The 27,185-nt window shown below is 43.5% G+C and overlaps 1 protein-coding gene across 1 annotated transcript in view; it reads left to right on the forward strand.

Moving 5' to 3' along the window:
- CAPN1 (calpain 1) overlaps nucleotides 1–27,185 on the forward strand; it is a 59,253-nt gene that overhangs the window by 7,522 nt on the left and 24,546 nt on the right. The window contains exons 3-6 of the mRNA XM_073554513.1: nucleotides 3,739–3,808; nucleotides 12,841–12,959; nucleotides 25,676–25,809; nucleotides 25,988–26,156. Of these exons, the coding sequence (XP_073410614.1) occupies nucleotides 3,739–3,808; nucleotides 12,841–12,959; nucleotides 25,676–25,809; nucleotides 25,988–26,156 (492 nt within the window). The remainder of the gene's footprint in view (nucleotides 1–3,738; nucleotides 3,809–12,840; nucleotides 12,960–25,675; nucleotides 25,810–25,987; nucleotides 26,157–27,185) is intronic.

Raw genomic sequence — 27,185 nt, forward strand, 5'->3', positions numbered from 1 at the left:
CACAGTTTTTGATGGCGCTTGGCAGGAAGGTTGTACCAAACATCTTGGAGAACTGACCACAGATCTTCTGTGGATGTCGGTTTACTCAAATTCTTCTGCCTGTTCATATAATCCAAGACGGACTGGATGATGTTGAGATCAGGGCTCTGTGGAGGCCATCTCAAGTCCAGGACTCCTTATTCTCCTTTTACACTGAAGATATTTTTTTTTTCTTTGAAGATAGTTTTCCCAGATTAAATATTTTTATTTTTTTTTTTACTATGAGCCAAAAAACTTACAGGCAGGTAGTTGCTCATTTCTTTTTTTCTATCTGGTTCAGAGCCATTACCAACCGCTTCTGCCGGAGATTCAGCTGCTCCACGTCAACAGAGCTGCGCTGTCAACATCATGCTTATTGACAGTTGGTTTTCCGTAGTTAGGCAGCGGAGAGCCAGCTGCTAGTCAGCATGACATGATCAGTCATGGCCCATCAACAGAACAGAGAGGAAGAGAAGTGGCTGCTCTGTCAATGTGATGTCGGAGACTGCTCTCGGCCGGCAGACATCTGTGCTGGGCAGAACGGGCATTTTGTTAGCAACTACCTGCCTGCTAGTTCTTAGATCCACAGTAAGACATTAATAGAGTCCTGGATACCCCCTTTAATAACAGACTGTATGTTTGGGGTTGTTGCCTCCAAATGTATTCTGTAGAAAGACAATCGGATCTCTCACTGATGGTATTGCATGATGGATAAGTATCTGCCTGTATTTCTCAGCATTGAGGACACCATTAATCAGAACCAAATCCCCAACCCCGTTTGCTGAAATGCAGCCCCAAACTAGTCCGTAGCTTCCATCATGCTTTACTGTTACCGTCAGACACTCATTGTTGTACCGCTCTCCAGCCCGTCGCCGTGCAAACTGCCTCCTGTTACAGCCAAATATTTCACATTTTTACTCATCAGTCCAGAGCACCCGTCGCCATTTTTCTGCATCCCATTTCCTTTGTCCCGATAGATGAGTGTAGCTGGATCCCACTGGTTGCTGTCCGTTCTGAGCTTATAACGCTGCTGGACATCTTTGGATTTCGAAGTAAGCATGACGTGGATTTATATTAGAGGATAGGCAATTTTATATGACTGTGCTGCTCTTCTCTCCCCAGCGATCCAATACTGGCATTCTGGTAGTGGTCTTGGATTACAAACATTCCGCACCTGACTGCTACAGTCAATGCCTAAAATTTGGCACACGACTGCCTGGCCACTGACTTGTAGCGGTCAGGCGCCGGTTGTTTGTAATACAAGACTGAGTACCAGTACTGGATCACCGGGGGTCATCTTTAACCGCCTATCCCCTAGTCTATATCCACAAATGTGCAGAACATGGAATCCTTCTACCTGATGGCGGACAGCAGCGGCTGATTTTTACCACAGGCTACTATTGGGGTTGTGACATTCACAACTCCATCATCTCACCCACTACCCTTATTCTACCACAAAGTATCACACAGATGGGCAACTATGATGTCTTATACACAGAGAGGAGATCTCACTCCCACAGCTGTTTCACAGGCTAAGAGACATAGAGATTATTTTATAGCAGCACTAAGCAGTGTAACTGTGAATCCAGCACTTGTGTGAGATAAAACACTTTCACATAGCTGTTGCTGCTTCCTAGTGTTTCTTCACCTCTTGCCTTTTGTAGCTTCCTTTTTTTTTTTTTTTTTTTTTTTTTCTCTCCCTCCCACCCGAATAGACTTTTATGTGCAGCATGTAACCTGGTCTCTTGATGAGGTGGTAATCCAGTACAAACCAGTAGATTATTAATGTTGAGGGATGTGGAAACCTATTTTAATGATGGGTTTGACATGAAAATGCATGCACACTAGTTTTGGTATTATTACGGTGAGCAGTATTTCTGGTTCTGGTAGCTAAAATCAAACTCCAGCCAAAAACATTGCAGAGGGTTGACTTGCATAGTTACATAGGTTGAAAACAGACCTACGTAGGTCCATCAAGTTCAACTTTTCTCCACCAATTGACTTCTGACAGCTAGATCTTAAAAGCAGGTGCACCTGGTAGAGAAGATTTGGTGGGCAAGATCAGTCCTTACATTTTGAACATTGTCATTTACTAATTCTACCATTTTTTGACATTACTTTTTTTTCCACCATATCATAGTCATATAGTATTCCTGGATGTGGTGTCTACCTATTTTATCATTTCAACGCTCCAAAGATATGTAAGCAATAAATGACCTGCCAGTGTGCCTCACCTGAGAGCAACTGTTAGGGGACGGGGATTAATCAAGACTGGCAATTTTTCACATGTATGTACCGCTAGCCCACGCATCTTACTAAATTTGCTCCATCTGTCAACTGCCTTGTGCCAAAAAGAGAACTCTACTCCTTCCATAGAGTACATTTTTATGATAATTCTCATCATATATCTCAAATTATAGTTGGGCAGCGTTGGACTAAGTTACATTTGCTTTGTAAAACGTTGGTAGACCTGGTGTAAAGATGCCAAAACTCACAAAAAAAATTGCTAAAAGGGCTTGATGCAGCCCCATCGTATTAGTATGGAAAGTCTTTAATAACCTTTAAGTATATTCCCATCCGTTTGACTTTGGTTCCAAAACGTGAATAGGGAACACATCACGATTCGGTAAATCGTAGTCAAGTCATTACTGCAATTGGTTGAAATGGTTTGAAGCTCTCTGGTTCTCCATTGTGCCTATATCTATGTGTAGAGCGCCATGTCACGCACTGTATGAGGGTACTATTATATGATGACTGTGGAAACCAGCAGACTCAAAAAAATGAGTGTTTTCTGGGTGACTAGATAGGTCAACTTTGCAACTCAAACCCTCATGGTCCAAGTATTGACTATGATGCTTGGTATGGCTGTGGTTCTCCTGAAACTAACTCAACAGCCTCATAGATACATATATGAAGACTCTTGTCTGGTCCAGGCATTGCTGTCCATACTTAAACTGTGAATGTCGGATGTGTGAAATTGGCCTTAGACTGGTGGATGTTTATGGATTTCAGAAGTTTGGAGGTTATGTTGGTCTACAAGTAATTATTAGGGTATTTGCACATGCACACAGTCTTTTCTCTGGTGGTTCCATTCCAGAACCCATCTGAAAAAGTGCTCAAAAGAATGAACATTTGCATTTCAATGTTAAAACAACTTACTGTTCAGATGTTCAGTCTTTTGAGCTTCTTTTAACTGGGTTAGGTTTCAAAAGATGTCTAGCACCTAAGAAAAGTAACCAGTCCATTTCTTCAGGCGTTTCCCTCAGTGAAGATGTTTCATACTTTATAAGGCTAAATCAACATTTGAATTGATAGGCAAATGAGGCTGAAGAACCATGGTAGATCTGAAGCTTCTGTCACTCCGACTCTATTCCCACCTGGTACTTCCTCCTCTTGCTTGACCGCTCCTTTGCCTGAAGTCACACCACATTGAGGCTATCGGTCAAGAAGAAGGGCAGGAAATAGTGCTGTTATTTTATGGTTATGCTTATAACCCATAAATATAATGGAGCCAAGGCAGCCACTCGTAAATGGGCCACTTGATCATGAATTCCACACTCCTCTTATTTTGGCGTATAATGATGAATATTGCAAATTCTGGAAAAAAATATGTCCAGAATAATGTAATTACAAATTGCTGAGATATATATGTATGACTGAGTATTGGTTGTATCAATGACCGCTAACTCTTTGTCCTCTTATTGTTTTCCTGATACGCAGCAAATTATATCAAACCCCCAGTTTATCGTGGATGGAGCAACAAGAACAGACATCTGCCAAGGAGCTCTTGGTAAGTCAGAATAAGGGTTGACGGGAGGGGGACGGGCAATAACTGGCATGTACTAAGAGAGGCAAAACATTATTTCAGCAGCTATATTATGTTCTCAGCACTCAGACTTCCTATTATCTAACTCATCTTGATCCTGGAAGACCACTGAACCCAATAGTCTAAGTATCCTTATACTGGTCTAGGCTTTATAGGGTTATAGTATGGCAAGTAAACTGAAATCAAGTTCAACAGAGATTAGACTTTGTTTCCTGCCCAGCCAGGTTCGCTGTTGTTTCTCATAATTTGTGTTTTTCAGAATTTTTACAGACTTTTTCTGTTTTATTGGTTGGAAACAGGAGTGTTTGTCAGGCTTTGTCTCTAGGTGCATTTTAATACTGTCTTTTATCACTTTACATCTATGACATCCTGTTAAAGCTAACCCCGTAGCAGCTGGATTATGTAACATAAGAGTATCCGTTAGTTTATCTTTTTTTTAAAGAACACCAATAGTACAAGTGAAAATAAGAAACTTTATAATATCTTGTCAGAGATATTTACTTCTTTCACATTCATTTACTGATCATTCATTCTCAATTCACGGTGTAGTAAAGTTAGGTATCCTAGGGTTAAATCCTAGCACTTCAGGTCTTGATTAGATTCATCTGGCAACCTTTGACTAAGAACCAGGGTTGTCAGTCTGCTGAAAGTTGAGCAGAATGGAGTATGCTGGTGGTGAGTGACCAGCCAAAATGTGAGCAGCTTGGGTAGTTGAGTAGTCTGTTTGTTGGAGCTGCAGAGTAGCATGTGGAAGCTGCAGCCTGTTAAGTGTGAACTATGCCTGGACTTGAATTCTTCTGTTTGTTGCTGGAAACTGCTGAAGATGCCAATACTGGTAGAGCGTACCTCTGCTGTGTGTAAAGGTTTCTCTTGGAGAAACGACTGTAATCTGTTAGGGTGAATCCATATTGACATATATGTGCCTGCTAAATTAAATATTTATTTGCTGTGATATATTTGAGGCTCTTTTGGTTTTGAATCACTTGGAGTTTTATGCAAGTAATAAAATTCTAAAATTCCACCTTTTTGGACCAAACAGCATTGCCTGTGTGAACGCTACCTAATGCCTACCTTAGCAATTGAATCCCTACAATGGTTAAAATCTGTCTTCACTGAATACAGATTTTACCAGTGAATTGAGGGTGAAAGGAACAATAGCCAATTGGCTACCTGTTTGCTGCTCGGCTCTCGCTTAATAACCTTTAAGAGATTGTTCAGCGCACATAGGCTACCCTTTTTCTCAACCGTATGAACCCTGTTTACACAACACGATGTGCTGCCGAAAGCAATGATCTTTTAAGCAAACCGAAAGATCGTTTCATCTGACGAACAAACATTTTGCTTGTTCATTGGTTGATTGGCAATGCTACATGTCTACACTGCTTAGGTTTTGGAAAATGAGCGCTCCTAGAAACATTAGTTTATGATAATTAGGCACTGCAAATGCACCTTTATAATGGTACAGACCATCACTCTATGATTAATGCAGAAAATAATCATACTTCTTACAAATTTCCAAATTCGGATTTCAGATGATAAAATTCAGAAATCCTGGCTCGTAAACATAGAGGTTGTCCACTACTTCTACACTGATGACGTATCCTTCGGATAGGTCATCAATGTCTGATCGGCCGGGCTCCGACACCCAGCACTTCCGCTGATCAGCTGGTATCTTTGTTAGTGGTGGCCACAGTGAGAGCAAACAGCAGGAACGCGGGATGCAGTGACAAGCAGGAGGCAGATCAAGGGTTGACGGGTATTTATTACAGGTGTTGCTCCTCACAGGGAGATAAAAAGGTGAAGGAGGGAGTTTGGGATTCAACACAGGAGTAAATATTCAACAAAAAGATAAACTTAACAGTCTGATGTTTTCGGAGGATGGAGGCTCTAAGATCCCACGGTGGCGCCGCAGACGGCACTTGAAGTCTCTTGCCTGGTCCTGGAAGAACGTGTGGCACTATCTCCTGACAGCCGCGATGTGTCCTGAGTCTCTGATGTCGATGTAGAAGGAGCCTGCGGGGCCCCTTTGGATGGATAAAGTTCATCGGTGGAGGTCGGGAGTATACTGTCCGACCCCGCGTGGTCCTCCTGGTCAGGCCTGCAGCCCGCTCCGTATACAGTCAGCGGTGTGGTATGGGACGTCACTTCGGTCTGGGAGGTGAGCAAGCCCACAGTCATAGGTTGCTCGTGGTCTGTCGGCGTCTGGGATCGCAGTAAGCAAAACGGCCTGGCCTTCTGAATTTGTGCTGCGGAGAGTGAGCAAACCTTCCCCTGCTGCGCACACTGCCTTCCCGCCAAAGACCCTGTTTTCCCGCGCTTAGAGACTTTTATATCTGACCCGCCCCCTGCAGTCAGGTGCCCAGTTCTGTCCTGGTCAGAAAGTCTCCCTCCTGGCAACAAGGGTGACAGCCCCAATAGTTCCTGCCTCGAAACGAGAGAAGCACTGCCAGATGTATTACTAGGGATGTTACTGGCCGGGTCCATCTCCCTACAACAGGCCGGAAATACTTACTTGTGGAGCTAGTCTACTTGTAGTGGCCGGGGCATTGTACTGCATATCTGCCTCCTATTTAAAGCAATAGGGGGTCTGCAATACCAAGACAGGTTATTACACTTGGGGTTATTTAGTTTGGAGAATCGAAGGCTTAGGGGTGATCTTATTACAATGTATAAATATATGTGGGGACAATACCAAGACCTTTCTAATGATCTTTTTACTCTTAGACCTGTGACGGGGACAAGGGGGCATCCTCTACGTCTGGAGGAAAGAAGGTTTAAGCATACTCAGACGCGGATTCTTTACTGTAAGAGCAGTGAGACTATGGAACTCTCTGCCATATGATGTTGTAATGAGTGATTCACTACTAAAATTTAAGAAGGGACTGGATGCCTTTCTTGAAAAGTATAATATTACAGGGTATATACACTAGTCTCCTTAATATTGCGTTGATCCAGGGAGTTAGTCTGATTGCCGTATGTGGAGTCGGGAAGGAATTTTTTTCCCCAATGTGAAGCTTACTGTTTGCCACATGGGTTTTTTTTGCCTTCCTCTGGATCAACATGTTAGGGCAGGTTAGGATAGGATATGGGTTGAACTAGATGGACTTAAAGTCTCCCTTCAACCTTAATAACTATGTTACTATGTTACTATGTTAGATGTGTAGTACCCTGCAGCAGCCACTACAGGTAGATGGAAAGCTCCGCAAATAAGTATTTCCGGTGGCCACCACTGACACACATCTGATCAGCGGAGGTGCTGGGTTTCGGTAAGGATAGGTCATCAATGTAAAAGTAGAGGACAATCTCTTTAAAGCAAATTGATCAGTACAGACACTGTTGCCTAAACAAGTGGCAAGTGCACTGTTATTGACCTTTTTCCAAGGTGACGGTGTGTCTTCTTTTGTGTTACCCTGGTGGGATTGCTACCTGTGTACTCCCAATAACCATGCCTCTGGTAGTGTACCAAAGCAATAGACCATTATACCTTTATTTTTCTTTTTTGCACCTAACTTCAGCATCCAGTCGTCAGACTCTAGTTTAGAGGATGGCGTCTGTAGTGCTTGCAATCATTTGAGGCGCTGCAGAAAGCTTAGCGTTTCCACTAAGCCACTGGACCTGTTCAGGAAAACAACCTGCATGTCTGAGAGTCCTCCTCTTTTCATATGAGTTTGTTAACTTTTGGTGAATAGACAACTCCCCCACCTACCATGTACAATTTATACCGGAGAATGTTTGCTCCTAACTTGTTCCCCTTGCACCCGATTATTCTATGTATACATATTTTTTTAATACACTATATGATCCCAGAAATATGAGCCTTTTGATTAAGTCCTACTTTAGATTAACTTTGCCAAGGGGGAATGGCTCACAGTATAATACAGAGCAACCTAAAGACACACCCCTGAGGTTCCGGTGAGCCTCGCCCCCTTGTAAAGACCATATCTTTGGAGTCTTAAGGGGCGTTTATACATAGTGATATCGCTAAAGAGTCACCGATTTTGTGACGCAGCAGCGATATCGCTATGTGTGATACTTACCTCCGACCGGCTCCCCCGCTGATTATCGCTGATCGCGCGAGATCGTCCAGTTCCATTTCTCGTCGGGCGCTTCCTGCTGGCGCCGACGAGCGACGCGTGGATGCGGGCTGGAGGACGTCAGGATCGTCGCGTCTGAAAGATAAGTAACGACCGCTGCTGCGTCGCTACATCACTGTGAGATCTGCCTGTGTGGCAGCTCACTAGCGACCATTTAGCGATGCACCAGCGATCCTGACCGGGTCGTATCGTTGTCGGGATCACTGGTGCATCGCTAAATGTAAAGGGGCCTTTATGGCAGATTTAAGAAAAAAAAAAAAACCTATGGAAAAAACTAAAGACAGAATCCTGAGGGAAGCGGTATAAATTAAGAGCAAACACTGGCCCCTTTTGATCTGGTGATGGGTCCTCTTTAATGTCAGGATTAAACAGACACTCAGACATTGGATTTTGTGGTTAAATACACCAGACCAATCATCAGGTCTAAAAAATTACATTTAAAGCACCGTTCCAGCTTTTTTTTTTCATAATTGCATTGCTGGAGTGGTGCAACTAAACTAAGTTGCCTGTCCCTGGTCTTATACTAACCAGCCACCATCTTCATCGGTTCCTGGTGCCGCTCCGATCGGTCTCCAGCAGTTTGTGACCTGATTGATCGCTCCACTATTTGCTGCAAGTCACTTCTCAATGTAAGTGTATGAGGCCCAGAACGAGGATCTTAGCCTTCCGCTGAGAACTTGTGATTATTACTTCTGACTTCCGGTCAGTCAGAAGTTATAGTCACAAGATGGCAGCGCAGGACCGAAGTGGCACTAGGAACAGCTGAAGATGGTGGTGTGGCGCCCCTGAGGCTCAGTCGCCACAGAGGTACTGCACCTTCTCCTAAGGTGTAGTGCCCCACCATCCAGGTAAGGTGGGAACTCCCTGCCACACTCCAACACCTGCATCCCACACACAGGATAGTTCAGCAGGGACACCTAGCAGCTTCAGGCTGGGGGTAGCAGAGCACCCTTCGTGGAACCCTGCTTCGTAACACGAGATGTGCTGGGAGGTGGGTGGAGTTAGTATAAAAAGACTGGGAAAGATAGAATTACAGGTCAGTCTCCCAGAGGGTAGTCGAGGTCAGTCCCTGAGGGGGACAGGCTGACAGAAGGTCGGTCGGGACGGAAGCCACTCAGACAGGAGTGAGGGTCCCTGGAAGAAGGGGAGAGAGAGAGAGAGAGAGACGTAGAACTGTAACCTGCATTTCCATAAGAGAGAGAGAGAGACAAGTACGGAACGAAGTGGAAGGAGAACAGAGAGGAGGAGTGGGTTGAATAGGAACCCTGCCTATAGGTTCTGCGCGCACGGCCGGGGCCCGGTCCCCGAGGTTGTATAGACACTTATGGTTCTGCAGCAGACACCGGTGGAGTAGTTGGCTGTAAATGCACTACTCCCATCCAAGACTTGGGACACAACAGCGAAACGGATAGAGAGCCGGGATTCAGGAGAAGGGAGTCCCTGAAGCAGGCTACAGCTGTCTGTCATACAAGTGAGAGAGTTGTTAGGAACATCTGACAGGAGGAACTTCAGAGAACCACGGTGCTGGAGCTCTTCACACCAATAGGCGCTATAGAGGAGTCGTTCAGCAAAGGCACATGTTAGAGGGGTGCTGTCGGGGAGAGCCCTATATTGCCTGGAGGTTGGCTGAGCCTCTGTCCCGGAGGACACGGTACCAAAGCGGGCACCTGTGTGCACTACGAACTGTGAGTAAAGCTTTGAAACTGCAAGCCCTGGTGTCCTCCATTCATTCCCGCATCAGCACCGCTACATTGGGGGTATCAACATCTACACCATTCTGTGCCCCTACTCCTCCATCGCACCTATACACTGCCCTGGGACTACAGCTCCACCTGTGGGGAGCTACACCATCTTGGCTGAATCACACCATCAGTCCCAGTGGATCTGCAAGCAGCGTTGGCTTACCATCTTACTTGCCAAATACCACGCACGGGTGGCGTCACAAACTTTACATTACAACCAAACACCACCGCCATTGATATTGGGGCCCAGGGCCATGGACCGGGTCACCGCTGCTGTGACACATCATCCCCCTGACACCGGCCCGGTACCGAGTACCCCACAGCCCTGGGTGAAGCCAGCGGGGGCGACCCAGTGGCTGGTAAGTATAAGAGTAGGGGCAGGGAGCTTAGTTTAGTAGCACCACTCCAGCGCTGGGATAAAAAACCAAAACCCTGGAGTGGTGCTTTAATAATGTATTTTGTATTGTTATATCTTCTCCCCTGGTAATATACTGCAGTCCTGGTTTTGGAGCCTTCTCTTCTGCTGAGAGAATGTTGTTCTTTATTCCCACCAGATGTTCGGAGTGGATGCTGTACCTCAATGGTGGCGCTCCGGGGTGTAATGTGTTGGGCGTTGGAGGGAGTGAAGGTTGAGGTTTCATTTGGGCGTGTGATCCCGGGATTCCCTCAGGCATCACTCCCTCCTCCTGCCTAGCATTTCTCTTCTCTGAGTCACGGCCCTGTAGCTCAGGCGTGTCTGTAGTTGCGTGTAATACATTCATGCATTGTTGCGTGTTTCTGTGTCGTATATGTCTTCCATGTCTGTTGTACTTTGCACTTCTATATATTTCTCTGCTGTGTGGGTGTTTAAGTCCTAAATACTTTTCTATGTATATTATTGGCGTACCCTTCTGGGCATTGCTGAGTCACGTTTTATCTATATCTGGTTGTTTCTGGTTCCTTTAGTGCTGCATTGTAGACCCCTCCTAAACCCCTATAGTTTCTGCTTCCCTAGGTAAATAGAAGAAAAATGGCGCCGATTGACACAATGTTCACAAACACAGTGATCTACCCAATGAGCACTTTCTGCTTGTGGCCATACATCGATGCTGCTCATCTGATTGTGGCTATAGCCCACATTTTGCCACAAGAGTCCTAACGTGATGTGGAAATAAACTATTTTTGTTCATTTGCTACCGAAATGCAATGTTAAGCAACTTTTTCTAAATAGTCTTCATTAAAATGTCTCTATCATTTCGCTCTCGGCAAGTGTCCTCAAGCCCTTTATCTATAGGAGACATCTGCGAAAAAATGTCTGCTGATGGCCCTTTGCTCTCCTTCCCTTCTCGGTGTAAGGCTGCATTCACACATCCGTGTAATACGTCCGTGTATTGTCTCTTTTGTTCTCAGACATTACACTGACCCATAGGCCATGTTCATATGTGGCAGGTTTTACTTGTTTTTTTTCTTGCGTCTTTTGCTTAGTTTTTTTTTTTTTTGTATGCATTTTTTTTTTGCTGTGTTTTTATCATACTACATTTTGTCTCTTGTGCATGCCGATAAAGTTTAGTGACCAAAAAAAAATCATATTCTACTTCATAAGGTTTTGGAACATAAAATGTAGCAAAATCTGATATCTGCGTTTTTTCAGCATTTTTCTTTCATCACCCATTACTTTCAATGGGTAAAAAACGCTGAAATAACAGAAAAAATGCTGAAAGAAGTGACATGCTCTATTCTGTAAAAAACAAGCAAAGCACAAGTTACTCAGGAAAAAAAAAATTAAGATGTGTGCATGAGAGTTTTGAAATGTCATAGACTGCAGAAAAATAGTATTCGGGGAAGTAGCGGCAACATTAGAGCAAAAACTGCACTTTTTTTTTTTTTGTTTACCTGGAAATATAAAGCTAGATGAAACACGGCCGATTTTTACTCCAGTTTTCCATCTGTGTTTCATCCATTTTTATCTGATCCATTGTTGAGAGTCAATAGATTAAAAAAAAAAGTTCAGTTTACCTGCTTTAGTGAAGGGGGAAAAAAAACAATGCAGCTAGGATGACACCTGAGGAAAAATATCACGTTTCTCTTGAATGGTAACATACACAAGTATATAGCCTTAGTAACAGCAGAAGTAGTGGGGATTAAACACAGATCTGTAATGGGAAGGAGAAAGAGGATCTCAGGGAAGGCACAGAATACTGGCTACATACAAGGAAGAAAGAACATAGAGCGGAAAGCTGTGCTGATGTATGAAAGCGATCAGCATTCTGGTTACTCTCAGAACTCAAATCCATCCTGTATTACTGGGAGAGATGCTCCTATGCAACCTGAATTACTGCGATTGCCGCTCCTATAAAAAAAAAAATAAATCTGAAATTTGGATTGGACTGCAAGCTACCTATCGGGAGGGGGGGACCCTCTGAAAGCAAAAGGATACTGTCAAATTTGGGGAGATCTCAAGTGACAGTGTCCCAAGATATTAGATAATTGCCATTTTTATTTTTCAAACAAAGAACAGAAATCTCCCCCCACTTAATGAAAAATGAAAGTGCACACCTATGGTAGCATGTTTAGTGGTGACATTTTTACTATGGATTTCTTTCCTTTAAGTGGTTATCCAGAATTAGAAACTGGCTGCTCCCTTTTAAAAACATCACTACACCTGTCTGCATGTTACATATGGTACTGCGGGTCGGTCCCTTTCACTTCAATACAGCTGCGCTACTTTACCAGACATAATCCAAAGATGTTCGTTGTGCTGCAAGAAAGCGGCCGTGTTTTTCTAATCCTGGACAACCTCTCTTTAAAGATCAACCTCAGTCAATATATTATATTTCTGAATGACCATTCATGAATATCTGATCATCTGTCGCCTGTTGGGTCCTTAGAAATTGTATCTCTCCTGCAAAATAAATGCAAATAACTCCTCTCTTCGTGAAAGTAGTAGTTAAAAAATTAGACTCATCTGGAGGGGCCGAGATTGCTGAAAGAGAAGGGGCACATTGCTTAGGCTCATCGGTACATACAGTATACTGTTTTATGTGCAATCATTGGACTGGTTTATAAGTCCCGTTCACCCCAGTTCACAGATAATGGAGCAGAAAATACTTTTTTTTTTTTTTACATTTATCACAAATGTTTCCATTGTAACTCTTTGACGAATTTTGCTCATCCTTCCCAGGTGACTGTTGGCTCCTTGCTGCCATCGCCTCCTTGACGTTGAATGACTCTTTACTTCACCGTGTGGTTCCTCATGGTCAGAGCTTTCAGCAGGATTATGCTGGAGTATTCCATTTTCAGGTAATCCGAAATGTTCATAAGACTTTAGAGGCTTTCCATTGTAAAGGCATGTTCACACTGGGATAGTCTCCAAAAACCAGGAGTTCAAAAACCAGGAGTTTTGTTGGAGAGTTTCCTCTCCAATTAACCAGCAAATTAACTCTGTAGTTTGTAGTCTTCACGAAACTTGACCTGGTGCCTGCTCCTATGGCTTTTCATTGAGACCAAACGTAGTGGAGGCACGCACTGGCCTGATCTCTCCATCCCTAGTAAATTACATGATAGCTGTACAGTTTATGGCCGTAATGAAGAAGGTCGGCTTATATCTTTACAACCCATCTGTTGCACCTATAAGGAACGTATGGGAAATCCTCAGATAAAACCCAATGGATATACAGTGGGGTAAAAAAGTATTTAGTCAGTCAGCAATAGTGCAAGTTCCACCACTTAAAAAGATGAGAGGCGTCTGTAATTTACATCATAGGTAGACTTCAACTATGGGAGACAAACTGAGAAAAAAAAATCCAGAAAATCACATTGTCTGTTTTTTTTTCATTTTATTTGCATATTATGGTGGAAAATAAGTATTTGGTCAGAAACAAAATTTCATCTCAATACTTTGTGATATATCCTTTGTTGGCAATGACAGAGGTCAAACGTTTTCTGTAAGTCTTCACAAGGTTGCCACACACTGTTGTTGGTATGTTGGCCCATTCCTCCATGCAGATCTCCTCTAGAGCAGTGATGTTTTTGGCTTTTCGCTTGGCAACACGGACTTTCAACTCCCTCCAAAGGTTTTCTATAGGGTTGAGATCTGGAGACTGGCTAGGCCACTCCAGGACCTTGAAATGCTTCTTACGAAGCCACTCCTTCGTTGCCCTGGCGGTGTGCTTTGGATCATTGTCATGTTGAAAGACCCAGCCACGTTTCATCTTCAATGCCCTTGCTGATGGAAGGAGGTTTGCACTCAAAATCTCACGATATATGGCCCCATTCATTCTTTCATGTACCCGGATCAGTCGTCCTGGCCCCTTTGCAGAGAAACAGCCCCAAAGCATGATGTTTCCACCACCATGCTTTACAGTAGGTATGGTGTTTGATGGATGCAACTCGGTATTCTTTTTCCTCCAAACACGACAAGTTGTGTTTCTACCAAACAGTTCCAGTTTGGTTTCATCAGACCATAGGACATTCTCCCAAAACTCCTCTGGATCATCCAAATGCTCTCTAGCAAACTTCAGACGGGCCCGGACATGTACAGGCTTAAGCAGTGGGACACGTCTGGCACTGCAGGATCTGAGTCCATGGTGGCGTAGTGTGTTACTTATGGTAGGCCTTGTTACATTGGTCCCAGCTCTCTGCAGTTCATTCACTAGGTCCCCCCGCGTGGTTCTGGGATTTTTGCTCACCGTTCTTGTGATCATTCTGACCCCACGGGGTGGGATTTTGCGTGGAGCACCAGATCGAGGGAGATTATCAGTGGTCTTGTATGTCTTCCATTTTCTAATTATTGCTCCCACAGTTGATTTCTTCACTCCAAGCTGGTTGGCTATTGCAGATTCAGTCTTCCCAGCCTGGTGCAGGGCTACAATTTTGTTTCTGGTGTCCTTTGACAGCTCTTTGGTCTTCACCATAGTGGAGTTTGGAGTCAGACTGTTTGAGGGTGTGCACAGGTGTCTTTTTATACTGATAACAAGTTTAAACAGGTGCCATTACTACAGGTAATGAGTGGAGGAAAGAGGAGACTCTTAAAGAAGAAGTTACAGGTCTGTGAGAGCCAGAAATCTTGATTGCTTGTTTCTGACCAAATACTTATTTTCCACCATAATATGCAAATAAAATGAAAAAAAAACAGACAATGTGATTTTCTGGATTTTTTTTTCTCAGTTTGTCTCCCATAGTTGAGGTCTACCTATGATGTAAATTACAGACGCCTCTCATCTTTTTAAGTGGTGGAACTTGCACTATTGCTGACTGACTAAATACTTTTTTTCCCCACTGTACCTTTAAGTGACAAACAGTCAAAGGCTATGTGCACACGCAGCGGATTCACCTGCGGGTTTTTCTGTGCGGAACCGCAGGTAAAGTGACCTGCGCTTTTGCTGCGGTTTGGTCTGCGGTTTCACACCTCTTCTATGTTAAAGGTGTGAAACCACAGCGGAATCCGCAGAAACAATTGACATGCTGCGGTTTATAAACCGCAGCAAAAACGCAGCGTGAGCACAGCGGTTTTGAAAACCCATAGAGTTACATGGTACTGTACCATGTCTGCGGAACTGCTGCAGTTCCGCAGGGCCGGAACCGCAGCAGAATCCGCAGCGTGTGCACACAGCCATAGTCTGTCGTCATGTAACATCTGTATACCAAAATGAATTTAGAGGCCTCGCTATCTCGAAGGGAGGCGATCGGGGCATCATGTTCCAGGATCACACCCGTTATTGTTACTATCGAAATCTTTTTAAGTCCTACAACTCCACCTTAATTTGGCATTCCTACCAAGATTATCGTAATCTTCCTGCACATGCCACACTGTGTAAACCAGAAAAGTCACTCCCTGAGTGCATCACAATGCTTTGTTTGACAAGTCTCAAAATCCCAAGACCTTATAACTAATGCAAAAAAAAAAAAAAATAATTTTAAAAATGTAACTCTCCTACATTTGTTTTATTTATTTTTTAATCTGAACTCTTTTATCATGTCTGATCTTAAAAGGTTTGTCCTTGACTAATGTATTGATATGCATCAAGTTCATCAACAAGTTAGTCCTGGAGAACCAGGTTGGCGGCATATGATCTCTCGAAGGGGTTGTCCACTTTTTTTTTTTTCTTTTTTTGGATTTTAATAAATTCTGATGCCATTATTTTGTCGCACTTACACTTGTTATCGCAATCAGTCTTCACCAATAGAAAAAAAAAACCTTTCCCATGTGCAGTGTTTAGTAATTGCTGGAGGGTGATGGAGGCGTCTGGTCACATGCTCCTCCGTCAGCAGCCAGGAGAGCTACGCAGTCTGTGAGACAGGTCACGGGACACTAATGTATGCATTGGTCTTAAACTATAGCGTGTCCTTTTGTGCTTTCAGAATACACACCTTATTCTTATTCTAATGTATTTATGTTGTTCAAGTTGAAATAAAGCTGCAGGCAAAACTAATCATCGAATAGCTAAGATATTTTTCTGCCTGTCATCTCAAGTATTGAGCGGCTACTGGATACCTGTTGGATAAAGGTCAATAATCCTTTTTCTAGAATAATTTGCAGAACATATTGGTTAAAAGAGAAGAATTTTACTTTTCCTAAATTTATGCTTGATTGTTACAAATCTCAGAGTACACAGTAGCTTGGGCCCAGTCCTCCCTTGGGCCCAGTCCTCCCTTGGGCCCAGTCCTCCCTTGGAGCCAGTCCTCCCTTGGAGCCAGTCCGCCCTTGGAGCCAGTCCGCCCTTGGAGCCAGTCCGCCCTTGGAGCCAGTCCGCCCTTGGAGCCAGTCCTCCCTCGATAGTACTATTACTTGAACATTCCAGGTCACAGCTTGAACAATTTTCAGAATCAAACTGTTTTACGTTTTACTCTTTTCCGTCACATGTTGATGAAATAACTGATGGCGCTCTGTTTGGTTAGGCTACTGGAGTCAGGTCTCAATCACATGAATATCAGAAGTAAATTCAACACAATAGAAAATTGATGCTTTAAAAAAGAGGGTTTTCTCAGCAATGTAAAAGGTTAAAATTTACAAAGCACCTGCTAAAAAAACAGTCAACTTTGCTTTTTACTTATTAAAAATCTTCTGCATTCTTAATAGTTGGGGGATTTTTCATTCTTTTATTACCTGCAGTCTATCCATTGTGGCTGGTTTCTTAGTCAAAAAGCTCAGTGCTTACAAGCTCTCTGATGGAGTTTGTACGTGCTGCTCTGAAGCTGGCTGGATCACCGGGTTTGGCCAGCTTCAGTTCTGTTGCGCTCCTTTGATGCATTGCTGCCTCGGCTGCAAACATCGTAAAGCAGTGTTAACCAATGCTCCATATATAAACTGGTCAACCCCTTTAAGCCCTGATAATATCCCCGAAGGTAGGCCAATTATTGCCGGTCTGCCCCCACTGACAGTATGCTGTACCTGCAATCACAATCTAACTACTGCAGTTTAATATCTTTAATACTACTCATAGCTGCAGGTTTAGTGAGAAACAAAAAAGGGATTAATGGGAATAATTAAAGGTCAGGCATGGCGCAGAAGGAAGGTCAGGCACGGGTCACAGCTTTGTCCTGCAGGGAGGGTTTGTGGGAACAAAGCCGGTTAAATATGACATCTGAGGGCGTGCTTTGTACATTGTATATCATCACTTATAGAGGTAGAATATTATGTACGCAGGTATTATACAGGATACAACTCTTATACCCGAAGTTTTGCCAAAAGCAAAAAGCGCAGCTGGCCGAGCTTGCAGGCATCTTTATATTGCAAGGGCTTCTTACAAAATCTCATCTCAAACGTTGTTCATTTAGTAGCCACAAAAAAATGGGGGAAAAAAACAGCAAAGTTCTGAATATTCGCTAATCTGGTCCATGATTAAAGGGGTTGTCCACTACTAGGACAATCCTTTCTTATTCCCCACGCTTGGTCTCGATAAAATAAAGCCTATACTCGCCTCCCGTGCCAACGCCATTCCTGCCGTGTCGGCACTTGCGGTTCCGGGACTCCCGCGCTGCTGTTGTGACACGTGACCCCGTCGCCCAATCACCGCCTTCTGTTGAATCAAACACGAATAGGAAGTTAGAGATCACCTGCAGCCTGGACTTCCTGTTCAGGTTCAATTTGACAGGAGGCGGAGACAGTGACGCCAGCTCTGATTGGGCACCAGGCATCATAGGTCACAACAACCTCCACGAGAGCCTCTGGACCGCGAGTGCCAGCATGGAACAGCACCAGCACTGGAGGTATAGGCTTTTTTATTTAATCGGGACCAAGCGTGGGGTCTGACAAGGGGTTGCCCTAATATTGGACAACCCCTTTAAAATAAGAGGCTTTAAATATGTACCAAAAAATGCATCAAATAAACGGGAAACACAATAATCAGAGAAGATTTACACATTTTTATTCAGACACCTGCAGTAAACATGCAGATAAAAAGCAGCAGATAGAAAAAATTTCAGCATTTATGCTTCATGTGAACACGGCCTTAAATTTGTATTTTGTAAGGTTAGAAGAAAGTGTTTGGATATTTATTTTTCCCTGAAGCTTTATCACAGGGAGTATTAAATCTGATCATACACATTTTGGCGTATAGGGTCAGACCACGGGGCCAGTCAGTTGAGGGGACATGGTGCCGATCAGCACCGAACCACCCTCTCCGTTCAATGTCTGGACTGGCGTCCTCATTTACTCTTTAAAAGCAGAAATATTCATGGATCGCTTTCCATAGCTACATAGGCTTTGAGTATAAAGAACCGGTACTTCTCATTTTTTATACAAATATTACCGATATTTGTTCTTGTATCTCAAAATTATTTAAAAAAAAAAAAAAAGGAACACTACACCTTCCCCTTTTTAACTAACGAGTTAAACAGCCATAATCAAGCAGATTTTGTGGAATGACCCCCATTGGGAAACGTCGGCCAGAGCCCATCGCCCCAAAAGCTGCGGGTTGTCTTATCGTGTACCACCAAGAAAAATATTCAGAATTGAGAGTCCTCAGTGGTTGATACCTTTTAATGGCTAACTGAAAAGATGGTGACACATTGCAAGCTTTCGAGACTACTCCGGTCTCTTCATCAGGCTAGAATAATATAACAGCTGAGGAATCACATATTTATACACAAGACAGCAGGTGTACCACCATACATTATTCTTTTGCGTTACAGAATTCTATGTATAAATGGGGACTCATCATGGTTTTTACGCCAGAATATAGCAGATAACGGTAGAAATCTCTAGTGCACTGCCTAGTTGGTCAAAATTGTACGACTATTGGCATTGATGTGGCAGCCCTGAGAAAGCACTATATTAAATTGCTATAATTTGTATATAAATTTAGCATTTTTTTCACATTGTATAGTTGTTTTACGAAATGTTAGGAAGTTGTCCAGGAATGCTGGAGCGCGCTGTTACTTACTAATCCTGGCCAGCTTTAGTGCAGACCGCAGCGGTGGTCGGTCTCCTAGGCAACAAGCTGTAAACAAGTGTTAATATCTCAAGAATGTTTGGACTTCTGCAACATACTTTTCTGTGATCTCCCTGCTAACACCCTCACACCTCTCCAGTCCATCCTTAACTCTGCTGCCCGACTAATTCATCTCTCTCCTCGCTACTCCTCTGCTTCTCCCCTCTGCAATCTCTTCATTGGCTCCCATTCCCTCAGCGTATCCAGTTCAAATTACTAATACTGACCTACAAGGCCATCTATAACCTGTCTCCCCCAAATGTCTCTAAACTAATCTCCCGATACCTTCCCTCACGTAATCTCCGGTCCTCCCAAGACCTCCTTCTCTCCTCCACACTTATTCGCTCCTCACCCAACCGCCTCCAAGACTTCTCCCGAATATCACCCAACCTCTGGAATTCTTTGCCCCAGCATGTCCGACTATCAACCACATTTGAATGCTTCAGACGGAACCTGAAAACCCACTTCTTCAAGAAAGCCTACAGCCTGCAATAACCCCGCTACCTTCTCTCCACTACCGGAGATATCACCTCAACCAACACCGGAACTGCTGCAACCCCCCAACCTACTGTCTCCTTCCCCACCATCTTGTAGCATGTAAGCCTGAAAGGGCAGGGTCCTCTCTCCCCTCTGTATCAGTCTGTCATTGTTAGTTTTACTGTAAGTGATGTCTGTAATTTGTATGTAACCCCTTCTCATGTACAGCACTGTTGTGAACTCATTTTCTGGTGAGGGAGCTGGTTGTGCTGTGCTGACAGAGGAGTTTTGAGACCTCTTTCCGGGCTCCCTCTGGTGGTGGCAGGAGGTAGTGAAGCTGATCTGATTAAGAGAGACCTGCCACCTGATAATGAGGAAGAGGAGTGGACATCTGGAGTCTCAGACTGGATTTAAGACAGCCGACTCCCTATTCCCATGCTGGTGATTTTTTTCCTGCCTACTGAGGTTTTAGTTTCCAGCTCAGTTCCTGCCTTCTCAAGCTAAGTTGTCTTTGCTAATGTTCACATTGGATTTGGTTTGGTCTATTCAGTTTTTTGTGTGGTCAGCCAGCCCCGGCTAGGGCTGTGCTGAATTTCCACTCTTATGACACTGTATGTGCCAGTTTGCTTTTTGTCCCTTATTAGATTGGCCTCTTTTTGCTCTGTTCTCAGAATATGCCAGAGTGCTGATATAGTGGGAGAAGTCTAGTGACTTCAGGGTATTTTTTGCTATCAGAAGTGTTGGACATTTTTGCAGGGTTTTTTGGCGTGATTGCAGACAGTATCTTTCCTTTCCTGTCCTTTCTAGCTTGTGTGGGCCCCATTGTTTGCTCAGCCTATTTTCCTACCTGTGTTCGTGTTTTCATCTTGTCTCACTGTCAATACATGTGTGGGGGCTGTCTGTTCCTTTGGGGTCTGCTCTGGTGCAGTTTTAGATTTTCCCTTTTCTTGCTTTAGGCTTATTTAGTCCTCCGGCGGTGACGAGGCGTCTAGAATCATCGTAGGTATGCTCCACGGCTGCTGTTAGTTGTGTGGTTAGGATCAGGGGACTGCAATCCGCGTAGTTACCAACCTCTCTGGTTTTCTGTGACTTGGCTTGGTCTTGTTTTCCTCCTTGGTGACCCATTCATAACACAGCACCATGGAATCAATGGTGCTATAGAAATAAATAATAATAATTTGTTTAAAAAAGCAGTAAATAACAAAAGTGATTATTTTTTACAAGCACAGTCCGATATGATAGGAATAACCTGTGAAGAATATGGGAGATATGAATGTCACTCTTTTGTATCGTATCTGGCATGGAACACCTAGCTCATCTGGGGGGGGGTCAAGCCTCAAAAGGCTGTGAATGACAGATCTCACACCTTGGGAGTGTCTGTGTAAAACTGTGCCAAGTTGACGGAGACTGCGTTACGTGATTTGTTTGACGTAATAACGACGTCAAACGGGGTGGTGAGATGCTGGTACTTCAGAAATGGTGGCAGTTAACCTCGAGAGGATGGGGTGGTGGAGCGGCGATTGAAGGACTCAGAGGCTGCATACATATCTAACCAAACCAGTGGCAATAGGATTGAGTGGTTGGCGGCCCAGCGACTATACACCCAGCATATAGATACTAAGTCTAAGCGCAAATTATTCTGTGCTCGCCAATCCTATTTTGAACTGGAAAATCAGGCCAAAAGCTTACTTGCTTATCTGGTGCGCCAACATAATACCTCCTAACACGATATTGCAGATCCGTAGGTCGGATGATTCGTTGGTGTCTTCAACTGAGGAGATTCTTGGCTGCTTTTGTAATTATTATAAGTCATTATATGAATCTAAAAGTGGCTCTGATAGTCTGGAGTGTTTGGATTACTTGTCGGATGTAACATTCCCTACCTTAGATGCTGGTCAGCGAGCCTTTATGGATGCTGAATTTACTGTGGAGGAGATAGAGAATGCCATAACGGATATGGCCTCTGGGAAGGCCCCTGGGCCGGACGGGTTCCCTATTGAATTGTATAGAAAATACCAGGACATATTAACGCCACTTTTGAAAAAGGTATTTCAGGGAATATGGGAGGGGGAATCTATGCCTGAATCCTTTTACGAGGCCAATATCATAGTGCTTAGGAAGGAGGGGAAGGACCCTTTGGAATGTGGCTCCTACCGTCCCATATCGTTAGTGAATGTGGACTATAAAATCTTTACTAAGATTCTAGCCACCAGATTAAATTAGATTATACTGAACCTTATACATCCTGATCAGACAGGCTTTATGCCGTGTAAGAGCACTTCAATTAATATCAGATGAGTCCAGTCAATAGTTCAATATAGTTCCCTAATGCCAGACAACAAATGGGCACTGGCATCGCTAGATGCCGCCAAGGCTTTTGACTCTCGAGTGGCCTTTCCTCTCCGCATGCCTACAGAGGTATGGCTTCGGTGATAAGTTCATAAAATGGGTTAAACTACTGTATATGAAGCCCAAAGCCCATATTATTGTGAACAATTCCATATCTGAGTCCTTTTCATTACATAGGGGAACCCGTCAGGGGTGCCCCCTTTCCCCGGCCCTCTTCGCCCTTGCGATTGAGGCATTGGCAATACGTATAAGATCTTCCCCTGGCATTAGGGGTATAGCTATAGCAGGTCGGGTGGATACCATAGGTTAATATGCAGATGATATGGTGATATTTATGGATGAGGCAGAGGAAACTTTGCCTCAAGTGATTGCCACCATAGACAGATTCAGTAAATATTCGGGTTTATATATAAATTGGGAGAAGTCTGCCCAACTACCCCTATCCCATGCCCCGACTTGAGGCTCTTTCCTCTCTGTCTATGGTATCTAGTTTTAAATACTTAGGTGTTCATATATCCCATAACAGCACGCTCGACTTACAACTTAATATCTGCCCACTGCTGGAACTGGTTAGAGTTAAATTTGCAACATGGAGCAAATTACCGTTGTCTGTGGCCGGACGCATTAACCTGATTAAAATGATATTACTTCCCAAACTTAGCTATTCCCTTCAGCACAGTGCTGTAATGGTACCCAAGTCCTTTTTTGTGAATCTTAATTCCCAGGCCACATCTTTTATATGGGGAAAAACCAGACGCAAACTTAAATTGTCCACTCTACAGAGGCCTAAAAAGGAAGGCGGGGCGGCGCTACCAGATTTCTTTCTATATTATTTGGCTGGACAGGCTAAGGCTCTCAGTGAATGGATGCCGGGTAATGATCTCCCTAATCCTGAAAGTCACTTGCTTCACGCTGCAGGAACTGATTGCCCACTGGGTTTCCTGGAGTTGGAGGGGCCTGGTGTCCTTCATCTACTGCCCTTGCTCCGTCTGGCACGATTAGTATGGAGTTGGAGGCAGATTAAAAAAGTGATTGGATTTCGGGATATCATAGCTGAAATGCCCCTATGGAAAAACGCTTATTTTCCGATATTACTGTACTAAATCACCCGTCCACTGACTTTTGGATTCAACATAATGTCTCCCTGATAGGAGACTTGTACGATCATGGGACTTTAATGTCATAAGCTCAGTTAAAACGAAGTGGGAAAGACTCATCCCTAATATGCAGAGAGAGGAGTGGGAAGAGATCCTGGAGTCTCCGATCGGCGTATCACCATCTATTAATAATAGAATTATGCAGCTGTACAGTGCCTACAAGTAGTATTCAACCCCCTGCAGATTTAGCAGGTTTGATAAGATGCAAATAAGTTAGAGCCTTCAAACTTCACACATGAGCAGGATTTATTAACAGATGCATAAATCTTACAAACCAAAAAGTTATGTTGCTCAGTTAAATTTTAATAAATTTTAAACATAAAAGTGTGGGTCAATTATTATTCAACCCCTAGGTTTAATATTTTGTGGAATAACCCTTGTTTGCAATTACAGCTAATAATCGTCTTTTATAAGACCAGATCAGGCCGGCACAGGTCTCTGGAGTTATCTTGGCCCACTCCTCCATCCAGATCTTCTCCAAGTTATCTAGGTTCTTTGGGTGTCTCATGTGGACTTTAATCTTGAGCTCCTTCCACAAGTTTTCAATTGGGTTAAGGTCAGGAGACTGACTAGGCCACTCCAACAGCTTGATTTTTTGCCTCTTGAACCAGGCCTTGGTTTTGTTGGCTGTGTGCTTTGGGTCGTTGTCTTGTTGGAAGATGAAATGATGACCCATCTTAAGATCCTTGATGGAGGAGCGGAGGTACTTGGCCAAAATCTCCAGGTAGGCCGTGCTATCCGCATTCCCATGGATGCGGACCAGATGGCCAGGCCCCTTGGCTGAGAAACAGCCCCACAGCATGATGCTGCCACCACCATGCTTGACTGTAGGGATGGTATTCTTGGGGTCGTATGCAGTGCCATCCAGTCTCCAAACGTCACGTGTGTGGTTGGCACCAAAGATCTCGATCTTGGTCTCATCAGACCAGAGAACCTTGAACCAGTCTGTCTCAGAGTCCTCCAAGAGATCATGAGCAAACTGTAGACGAGCCTTGACATGACACTTTGAAAGTAAAGGTAGCTTACGGGCTCGTCTGGAACGGAGACCATTGCGGTGGAGTACGTTACTTATGGTATTGACTGAAACCAATGTCCCCACTGCCATGAGATCTTCCCGGAGCTCCTTCCTTGTTGTCCTTGGGTTAGCCTTGACTCTTCGGACAAGCCTGGCCTCGGCACGGGAGGAAACTTTCAAAGGCTGTCCAGGCCGTGGAAGGCTAACAGTAGTTCCATAAGCCTTCCACTTCCGGATGATGCTCCCAACAGTGGAGACAGGTAGGCCCAACTCCTTGGAAAGGGTTTTGTACCCCTTGCCAGCCTTGTGACCCTCCACGATCTTGTCTCTGATGGCCTTGGAATGCTCCTTTGTCTTTCCCATGTTGACCATGTATGAGTGCTGTTCACAAGTTTGGGGAGGGTCTTAAATAGTCAGAAAAGGCTGGAAAAAGAGATAATTAATCCAAACATATGAAGCTCATTGTTCTTGGTGCCTGAAATACTTCTTAATACTTTAGGGGAACCAAACAGAATTCTGGTGGTTTGAGGGGTTGAATAATAAAGGAACCCTCTGAATAAACTTTTCACAATTTAAAAAAAAATTAAACAAAGAAATAACATTCTTTTTGCTGCAGTGCATTTCACTCTTCCAGGCTGATCTACAGTCCAAATGTCACAATGCCAAGTTAATTCCGAATGTGTAAACCTGCTAATTCTGCAGGGGGTTGAATACTACTTGTAGGCACTGTATATAATAAACCAATCATATTTGACTCCGATACGACTTTTTAAGATGGGTCGATTCCAATCATCAGAATGCTTGCGTTGTCATGCACCAGATGCAGACTTTATCCACATGATATGGCAATGTCCTACTGTCCTACAGTACTGGAAAGAGGTGACGCTATTCTTTTCATCACTGGTGCAAACTCCTGTCCCTCTTGAGCCACTGGTCTGCTTGTTTGGGGTGTGGGAGGAGGAGATTTGGGGTCACCATGTTGGGATCTTTCTACTTGAAACGAAGTTCATGGCACGGAAAGTATTGGCACTACGGTGGATGGGCAATTCATGTCCCTCTCTCAGAACCTGGATTGATCTAGTAAATCCGATTTTTCCATACGAACGCACATTGTATCAGAATAGGGGATGCCCGGGTAAATTTGATAAGATCTGGGTGAAGTGGAATTCTTCTCATCTTACATTGTAGGACAGAGACAGTGCATGTGAGACACTATGGTGAAGGACAGTAGGCTGCGAGTTGGTAAATAGTTGATGTAGTTGTAGTTTAGGAATTTATAATCGATCTGCATTATCTAAGCGACATGATAGAGGCCTGTGAGATATAATCGATCTACATGTTTATAATAGGCCGTTGTTCTTTGTATATGCTTGGGGGATTACGTATGTATTACTCGCATATTATTAAGTGTTTATGCTCTGTATAATGTTCATAACCACGAGCAAATATGTCTGCTGTACATTACATCCTTTTCTTGTTTTGAGGTCAGTAAATGAATTAAAAAAATGGTGGCAGTGGTGGGATTCTGTGTGATCTCTTTGGTGCCATCCTTCACATAACCATTTTCCATTTTCTCTGTATTCGCAGCTATGGCAGTTTGGCGAGTGGGTAGATGTTGTCATTGATGACCTGCTCCCTGTTAAGGATGGAAAACTTGTCTTCGTTCACTCGGCATCAGGGAATGAGTTCTGGAGTGCACTCCTGGAGAAGGCCTATGCGAAGTATGAGCGCCAAATAGCCTTCTCCACAAGAACGCTAACAAACTCTGTTCATTGATGTGATTTACTGTTATTTTATTTATTTTTAATCAGATATTTATTTTTTTTTTACAGCTAGCTGGTTTCTAGAACACTGATATCCTCTTTATATGGACTAATAAAAAAATGTCCCGTTTTGTAGAGCTAATGGGAGTTATGAAGCGCTGTCTGGGGGAAGCACTTCTGAAGGCTTTGAAGACTTTACCGGAGGAGTTACGGAGTGGTATGAGCTGAAGAAGCCTCCCGCGGACCTGTATGGCATCATCTTAAAGGCTTTAGAGCGGGGTTCCCTCATGGGCTGCTCCATTGATGTAAGAGATTATTAGGATTACTCTAGTATTCGTCTCATCACTCATGGACCTTTTCTATAGCCGTCCTTTCTCCGCTAGGATTTTGATAACATCCTTACTCGTCCTAGATAAATGTGAAGCCATATGGCTGATCCATTTCTCTGGGGGAAATTACTTCCACACCGTTGATGCTTCCCCTTTTTATTCCGCCTCAGATGTTCCCTAATTCAAGGAAGATTAGTATAATAGCTTTATAACAGAGCAATGATGGCCGAGCACAAATTTCCCTACAGATTTGATAAATGTCTTTTCCGGTGCACAGATGGATCAGAAAATCTTAAATGATTTTCAATATATTTTATAGATCATCTACGCTCAATATAGTCACAGCCTTTTTTTTTTTTTTTCTTTTAACATTTTTTTTTAATGTTCTTGTAGGCTATTTTTGGACTTTGAATTGACTCTTTCCCCATCCTCGTTTATGATTATTTTTGGATAGTGCCTGTAAATATGAGCAATTTTGTAATTTACCCCCTATTAAAATTTTAAGCCATTTTTAAGATATTAACTCTTTTTTTTTTTTTTTTTTTAGTTTAAAGCTTGGAGACCGACCGCTGCTACTGGACAGTACTGAAAAGCTTTTTTTCTGGAGTGCACTGATGTTTCCTAATGCTAGCTAGCTTCAGTGAAGTGTTTACAACTTAGAAAGCAGAGGTGGTTGGTTTCCTAGGCAACTAGCTGTAAATAATACAAAAGTGTTAATATCTCAAGAACGGATTAAAATTTTAACAAGCACTAAGTTGCATAAGTGCTTGTCTTTACGAGTGCTCTTTGATGCCCATCTATGAAGATGGGATTAACCCTTTAATAGGCCATCCAGCTCTAAAATGAAGAACAAAAATGATCTTTTTTCTAGGTCTGTCAATATGGAAGATGTTTGTGGTGAATATAATTCTTCCTTTTTCCCCCATAGAAGAAGAAAGTAGTGATGAGCGCAAGTGCTCGTTACTCCAGTTTGCCTAGGGTGTTTGGATATGCACCCAGTATCGC

The sequence above is a fragment of the Dendrobates tinctorius genome, unplaced genomic scaffold (assembly GCF_039654945.1).
Source record: "Dendrobates tinctorius isolate UK_male_01 unplaced genomic scaffold, ASM3965494v1 ptg000211l, whole genome shotgun sequence".
Lineage (NCBI taxonomy): Eukaryota > Metazoa > Chordata > Amphibia > Anura > Dendrobatidae > Dendrobates > Dendrobates tinctorius.